Source organism: Thamnophis elegans, chromosome 2 (genome assembly GCF_009769535.1).
Source record: "Thamnophis elegans isolate rThaEle1 chromosome 2, rThaEle1.pri, whole genome shotgun sequence".
NCBI lineage: Eukaryota > Metazoa > Chordata > Lepidosauria > Squamata > Colubridae > Thamnophis > Thamnophis elegans.
This window is the reverse complement of record NC_045542.1, coordinates 157,516,756-157,524,947: the sequence shown is the minus strand read 5'-3', so window position 1 is coordinate 157,524,947 and position 8,192 is coordinate 157,516,756. Positions and strand designations below refer to the sequence as shown.

General features: G+C 44.1%; 1 protein-coding gene across 1 annotated transcript in view; it reads right to left on the bottom strand.

Moving 5' to 3' along the window:
- LOC116504800 (zinc finger protein 850-like) overlaps positions 1-8,192 on the bottom strand; it is a 361,571-nt gene that overhangs the window by 10,367 nt on the left and 343,012 nt on the right. Inside the window, exons 8-9 of the mRNA XM_032212027.1 lie at positions 4,487-4,971; positions 4,018-4,402 (exon numbers count right to left, since the gene is read on the bottom strand). Of these exons, the coding sequence (XP_032067918.1) occupies positions 4,018-4,402; positions 4,487-4,971 (870 nt within the window). The remainder of the gene's footprint in view (positions 1-4,017; positions 4,403-4,486; positions 4,972-8,192) is intronic.

The window sequence follows — 8,192 nt, the reverse complement described above, 5'->3', positions numbered from 1 at the left end:
GACTGACTCTATGTTGGCCAGAACTTTGAGAAACACTTGTAAGTCTACTTTTTCAGTACCAGTGTAATTTTGAAGGCTGAGTAGTAACTCGTAAGCGAGGACGGTCTATAAAACTGAACATCTCAAAGGGTGCACAATAGCTATTATTTTTTTAAAAAATCCTAGGTTAAGAACAGTTCTGCCAGGATAATAAATGGATGATGCACTAGTAGGAAATCCTGTGTTTGTTTGATAGGTTAAAAAAAATCACAGAAGACAGCAGTTGCATAAGAGTTCCATATTGTTTCCAACAAAAGGTAGCCCTAAAAGCACACCAAGTCAACCCTAATATGAGGGACAACCAGTTTTAAAGCATGTACCACCAACGGAATAAAATCTGGGGAGTGAAGGAATATGTAGCAACTGACCTGTTTCAATCTAATTGTTTCTTATGGTTTTTGAATTCGCCCTGTAGACCACCCCCTCTGAGATTGGCTTTCTTACCTTTTGTTTGATATTTTTATGTGGCCCAATAAGAGAGTTTGCAGGGATATCCAACTCCTAACCATAAGGAGATGAGACGAGATAAACATATGCACTATCATGACACCAAGAAAGGAAAAATGATTAAAGTTTGTACACGTTTAAATTCAAAATAAGTTGGAGCTAGAGACTGAGGCTGAAAGAGCCCCTTGGTTCCTCCAGACACTGGTCCTCATCTACTCCTGGTCATTGAGTGTCCTCCTGCAAAGGGACCTCGTAAAAAAAACATTGTAGCCTGTGTTTTTGAATGGTGTTGGTGAAATGAACAATCTTGGGATTCTTTGGTGTCTTCCAATCCCAGCAAAATCAGGATCATTCATCAGTTCAGTTCAGTTTCAGTTTATTGTATTTGTATGCCGCCCTTTTCCCCCAAAGGGGGACTCAGGGTGGCTCACAACTCGAACCGGGGAAGGGGGATACAGACAGAAATTTAAAAAACAAACATAACAATATATAATTTAAAACTCACAACAGTCATACCATTCGAGACGGGGGCAACAGCTCTTTAGCCCCAGGCCTGTCGGAACAGCCAGGTTTTGAGGGCTTTGCGGAAGGCCTGGAGGGTGGCGAGGGTTCGAATCTCCACGGGGAGTTCGTTCCAGAGGGTCGGAGCAGCCACAGAGAAGGCTCTCCTCCGGGTAGTTGCCAGTCGACACTGGCCGGCGGATGGAATTCGGAGGAGGCCTAATCTGTGGGATCTAATCGGTCTAGTGGAGGTAATTGGCAGCAGGTGGTCTCTCAAGTACCCAGGTCCAATACCATGAAGGGCTTTATAAGTGACGACTAGCGCCTTGAAGCGTATCCGGAGACCAATAGGCAGCCAGTGCAGCTCGCAGAGGATAGGCGTTACGTGGGTGAACCGAGGTACACCTACGATCGCTCGCGCGGCTGCATTCTGGACAAGCTGAAGTCTCCGAATATTCTTCAAGGGCTGCCCCATGTAGAGCACGTTGCAGTAGTCCAGTCTAGAGGTCACAAGGGCGCGAGTGACTGTTGTGAGGGCCTCCCGGTTCAGGTAGGGATGCAACTGGTGCACCAGGCGAACCTGGGCAAATGCCCCCCTGGTCACAGCCAACAAATGGTGTTCAAAAGTCAGCTGTGGGTCCAGGAGGACTCCCAAATTGCGAACCCTGTCTGAGGGGCGTACTGTTTGACCCCCCAGCCTGAGCATACCTAAAATGTCACTTTTGCTGCCAGAAATAATCTTCCTCTCTTTATTTGAAGGATGAATTTTTGAAAAACATTAAGGAGCCTTGGGAGATGAATGAAAGAACAGGAAACATCTCCCATATATTGGGAAGAGAGCTTTGCATTACTTTTTTTCCACACATCTTCCCACCAAGGGGTGGGAGGGCACCACAAAAGTAACAGTCCTTTGGTGTTGCTCTCACCCCCAAGGCATCAAAGGTTAACAAGGAGGCCCCTAAAAACAAAGATCGCCACAGCAGGAGCTGCAAATAAACTTGGAAATCCTGTGCTCAAAACCACAATCCTCTTTCTCCAAAACTCAATATTCCTACAGCTCTTCTCCATGAAGGTCATCTGCAAGGCAGAACAGCCTTTACATCTGAAATGTTACACTAGTTATGTCAGTACCCCAAACATATTTGCTATTCATATGGTTTCTTCCACTTGCGTGCCTCATTCCTGACACAATCTGAACAGAAATGTTTGGTGCACTGAATTCCTGGAACTCGTAGGAAAAGATGAACTTTGAAACCCCACCTCTTCACTTCTCTCATTTTCTCCTTATAAGAGGAGCCACAATCTCTAACTATAGTCTGAGTGCTCCAATCCCCAATGGATGCTGGCTACAGAATTCTGGGGCTGAAAATCTTGGGGCCGGCAGAGAGAAAAAGGCTAGGACTCTGTATGTGACATTGCTATCATTTACCATGATAAAAAGAAAGAGATTTTCAGAGAATTGCACAATTTCTGCAAAAATAAATACAAGTAATCCATGGGTTGCGAGTGTTTCCTGAGTGAACCTTCAAAGATAAGTGCCCCCTAGGGTTTATGAACAAATCACCAAATAAATATTGCAGCACCACAGATGTTCTTCACACTTACGAATGACCATAGTGGCTCTGCAACATTCACCCCTATTCCCCACCCCGGGTCGTGAAGAGTCACGTATCTTGGAAATATCTCCTCTCTTTGCCCACATTTGCAGAGAACAGAAGCCTAACGTACCATGAGATCAGTAGCATGAGATCTTGTGCAATCTTGCACTTAAGGCCTCTATTCTCTGCAAATTGAGATCTGGATATTTGCAAACGGAAGGAAGGCTTCAGTTCTTCAGGCCTTCCCTCCTTTTGCCGGGAGCCTGCAGGGAGATTCCGTTCCTGTAGGCTTCAGCAACCCTTTGCAAAAAGCCTTCGTTGGTACTAGCGGAGCTTGGGAGGAGCAAGAACGTCCCTCCGAAGCCCTGTTCCCAAAGGCAAAGGCTTTTTGCAAAGGGCTGCCAAAGCCTACAGGAAAACAATCCTCAAGATGGAAGGGAGAGAAAAGGAAGGAGAGAGGGTAGGAAGGGAAAGAGGAAGAGCAGGAGCAAAGGAGAGGTAAGGGAAGAAGGAAGGGGAAGGAGAGGAAGGAAGGAAGTAGAGAAGGGAGAGAGGGTGGAAAGAAAGAGGTAAGGAGAGGAGGATGGAAAGGAGAGAAAGAGGAGGAGAGAGAGTAGGAAGGGGAAGAGGAAGAGCAGGAGTAGGAGAAAAGTACAGGAAGAAGGAAGGGAAAGGAGAGGAGGAAGGAAGAAAGTAGAGAAGGGAGGGAGGGAGAAAAGGGAAAATAAAGTGGTGTTACAACAGGAGGAAGGGATGGTAAACAAAGCAACCCAAACTGTATATTATAACCTATTAAATGAAATAATAAATGTATAAGAATGATAAATGTTAAAACACCTGTAACCAAACGACATGCTGTATGTGATGATGGGTTTTTTTGTGTTTTTTTTTTCTTCTTCTTTGTTTTTTTATTGTTGTGTGTATGTGTTGTCTATGTAATAAAAATAAAAAAATTCTTTCTTTTTTTTAAAGGAAAGCAATCCTCAAGTGCTTTGCCGATGAGAAAGTAGCCCCAAGAGACTGGGCGCAGATTCTCAGGGCTGCTTTCTGGGAGCTGGAGGCCTTGCCAAGCTCATCTGGGGCAAGAAAGCAATGAATGTGTAGGCAAAAGCAGGGAGTGATATCGTTCAATGTATGAGATTCACACCCATGAATTCTTGAGTTACGGATGGAATGGACAGGCTCCATTACATTCGTAACCCGAGGACTATCCATATCCAGCAAGTTCTGTTGTTGATGGCCACATAGGCATTATCAAACAAATATGTTGCCATTTTTCCTTCCACCTTCCCGTCTAACACCATGACATATTTGCCTACAAAAAAATAGGCAAATCCTTTGTAGTCAAATTAAACAGTCAATTTCTCAGATTGAATTACAATGGGACATTAAAAATGAGATTCAAGCCTCATCTACACTTATCACTTGGGGCCTTGTGTGAATTTTCTTGTGCGCAATAAGGCTGGAATGTTTCCTGAAGCACCATCCACACTCAGGGCACTCAAATGGTTTCTCCCCTGTGTGTATAAGCATATGATTTAGAAGGCTAGTCCTAATACTGAAATCTTTCCCACAGTCTGGACACTCATATGGTTTCTCTCCTGTGTGAGTCCTCTGGTGTCTCACCAGGTTGGAATTCCGACTGAAACTTTTCCCGCAATCAAGACACTCAAAGGGTTTCTCTCCTGTGTGAATTCTCTGGTGTATCACCAGCCAGAAATTTTGACTGAAACTTTTCCCACAATCAGCACATTCAAAGGGTTTCTCTCCTGTGTGAGTCCTCTGGTGTGTCACCAGGTCGGAATTCTGACTGAAACCTCTACCAAAACCAGGACATTCAAAGGGGTGTTCTCCTGTGTGAGTCCTCTGGTGTCTCACTAGGCTAGAATTCCAACTGAAACTTTTCCTGCAATCAGGACATTCAAAGGGTTTCTCTTCTGTGTGAGTCCTCTGGTGTACCATCAGGCTAGAATTGTGACTGAATTTTTTATGACAATAGGGACATTCAAAAGGTTTCTGTCCAGTGTGAGTCCTCTGGTGTTTCACTAGACTGAAATTATGACTGAAACTTTTCCCACAGTCAGGACACTCAAAGGGTTTCTCTCCTGTATGAGTCCTCTGGTGACCAATGAGATTGGAATGCTGACTGAAACTTTTCCTGCAATCAGGACATTCAAACGGTTTCTCTCCTGTGTGAGTCCTCTGGTGTATCACCAGACTAGAATTGTGACTGAAACTTTTCCCACAAACAGGACATTCAAATGGTTTCTCTCCTGTGTGAGTCCTCTGGTGTGAAATGAGGTGAGAATGTCGACTGAAACTATTCCCACAATCAGGACATTCAAAGGGTTTCTCTCCTGTATGAGTTCTCTGGTGTCTCACGAGGCTGGAATTATCACAGAAACATTTCTCACAATCAGGACATTCAAACAGTTTTCTCTTGGTGTGAGTCCACGGTGCCATACTCCCTGAAACATTTACCACATTGGGAGCACTTGTAGGGTTTCCCACCTGTGCAAGTCCTTCCATGATCAACAACGGAGTTGTTCTGACTATAGGTTTGGCTACATACATTCAGAGTAGTTGTATGGGTTTTCTCCAGTATGGATCCTTTCAGGCATAATCAGCTGTGATTTGCAAGTTGTATCTTTCCCACAACAGGAACCTCTACGGAGCTTTTCCACAACTAATGTTCTTGAGGAGGTCAAAAATATGGATGGTTCTTTCTTCAATTCTGCTTTGATTCAAGCTGTTTTCCTCCTCCCAGAGCATGGCCTGCAACACTGTCTGCTCTACGTGACTTTCCCATTGACTTTTTCCACTCCAGTAACTTCCAGATATTTCCCTCTTTTGCTGAATGGAAAAATAATCTTCCTTGACTTTTCATGTAATGTATACTTGTATTTCACACTCTATTTTTCCAAGCTATAAATCTCTTCTTGATTTTTCTCTTGTTTCTCTCTCACCTGCCGAGGAAAGTGAATTGTGTGGCTCTCTGAAGGAAATGGAAAATATTTTGATTTCTGGACTGATATGTCTTCCTTTTCAAGGTTGCTTGTTATCCTCAGTTGTCCGCAGTGCTCTGATTGTCATCCACTTTTTGTCTATAAGATTAAAAAATAATTACATTGTACATAAAATGGTTGCAAAAGATGGAAAAAAGAAGAAATGTTTACATTACAATGAATAAGCAAATGCCCCAGTGCTCAGATAATTTATTACATTAATCATGATTCATTTGACACATGGAACCCAGATCCAGGTTCGAATATCCATTCAATTATGAAATTCACTTGTTGACTGCGCCAATCAAAAGCAGTGCAAAGGGTTGTTTTCAAAAACAGTCCAGTGAAAATACACCCTCTTTCATTTCTATGGCTTTCCTTATCAGGACATAAAAATAACATCGCAACAGAAAAGTATAATAGAATTTGAAAGGATCTTGGATATCTTCTAATCCAATCACATGCTCAAGCAGGAGACCCTACACCAGTGATGGCGAACCTATGACACGCGTGCTACAGGTGGCATGCGGAGCCATTTGTCAGGGCACGCAAGGCACTGCCTGTTAACTGGCCAGCGTGCATGCACGCGTTGGCTAGCTGAGTTCACCCTTTTTAAAGCCATTTTTCGCCCTCTCCAGGCTCCAGAGGCTTTATAGGAGTCTGGGGAGGGCAAAAAGAGCCCACCCCCGGGAGGTCCTCTGGAGGCTTCATGAGCTTCCCTGAAGCCTCCAGAGCGAAATCGAAATAGAGAAACACCCCACAACATGAATAAACGTGACGATACCTCCCACCTACCAGACATCTTGAAACCAGCTTTGGTAAACAAACAAGCCCCACCCATCACCCAGGCCGTTATAACACAAAACAACAACGGACCCACAGCCAGCACCAATCAGCACCAATCTACCAATCATGATACAGTCAGACATCCAATCAATCCACTTGCTGAAACAGGGCCAGCACTCCATCCCCCCCCCCCCCAAGGTTTGTAGAGGGACGGCAGCTCCAATCATGCTTTAAGCCCAAAACACTAGCCTGAAGATGGCGAGTGAGACCGTGCTGAAACATTGCCAAGACAATCTCAATCTTACACGGGAAAAGATCCGAATTCTTCAAGTCCAGCATACCTACACCCATGAAAATCTACAAAAAAACACACACACACATATACATATACACATATACACTTATTGAATCATAAAATGGATGAAAAATAGTTAAAGAATTGATGATTCTTTGGGCAAAAAAATTTAGTCATGATATAGAACTAGAGAAATGGCAAAAACTTTGAGACAGAAACTACAAATTGACTATGGCTTCAGCTTACAAAGAAAATCTTTATTAAATGTTTTACATGTGGCATCTGCCATCTGCAAGGCTGGTAAAAATGTTTAGTAACCTCTCTGCTAAGTGTTGGAAATGCAGTCAGACCCCAGGTATCTTTTACCATAAATGATGGGCGTGTAATAATGCAAGAGAATATCGGGAGAAACTACAAAACTGGCTGGAAATGATAATCAAGCAGAATATTGAGTTGAAATCAGAAACATGTCTCCTAGGTAGACTACCAGAGGGCTATGATAAAGGGACCACATATTTAGTTTTACACATATTAACAGCAGCAAAGATCATATATGCTAATATTGGAAAAATGTAATCACCCCAGCAATTTAAACAACACCAACCTAAAAAAGACCAAAGGCACATCAGTCTGAACGTGTTGCCCAGAAAACACCAGATCCACTACAGAATAATTGAGTTGGGAGGGACCTTGGAGGTCTTCTAGTCCATCCCCTGGACAGGCAGGAGACCCTATTCCATCCTGAACAAATCTCCACTTAAAGCCTTCCAATGATGGGAACAACCTCTGGAGGGAAGCCATTCCCAAAGAATCCACCTTAATTTAAAAGAGACTTTTCCAATCTTCCCACCAGAAGGAAAATTGCAGCCACCAGTTTCACAGCGTGCAGCACCAGTGGCTTAAATTCGGGGAGGGAAGGAACCTGCAGCAGCCGCAGCTGAGATGCTTCAGCCCAGTTGCTTCTCTGCTTCCAGGCCATGGAGGAAACCAAATAGCCCTACTTGCTCCAGGACTCTCCTCACACCTGCTCTCCACTCACCTTCCAGCTGCTGCTTTGACCATGGGAAGAGCATAGGAGCCGCTCTGCAAACCACTCTCCTCCCATGAGTCATCCGGAACAGGAAGTTCCTGTACGCTTCTCTCTCCTCCCATCCTTTTTAGCAATGCAGTGTAGATAGCTTTCTAGGAACAGATGTTGCCTGGCCGCCATCTAGTGACAGAAGGTGGGAAAACAGGCTTTTCCTGGCTCCACCAAGACGTTTGGAAGATACTTTCACTGGTTACATACATTACATTTTCGACTCCTAGCAACTGACCTTTGTAACTGAGCCAGGTGATGCTATTTAGCATTTGGTGCCTTTGGGTCAGTCTTGATGCCTGGCCTTTCAGTTTCCTTGGCAAGGGTTTTTGGAAGGAGTCCCCCTCCCACTTTCCAGCTTCCTAAGCTTGAGAGGATTGGCCAAAGTTGAACAGATGGTTTTGCCCTTCAGGTGGGACTGGAACTGAGCGTTTCTGTCTCTA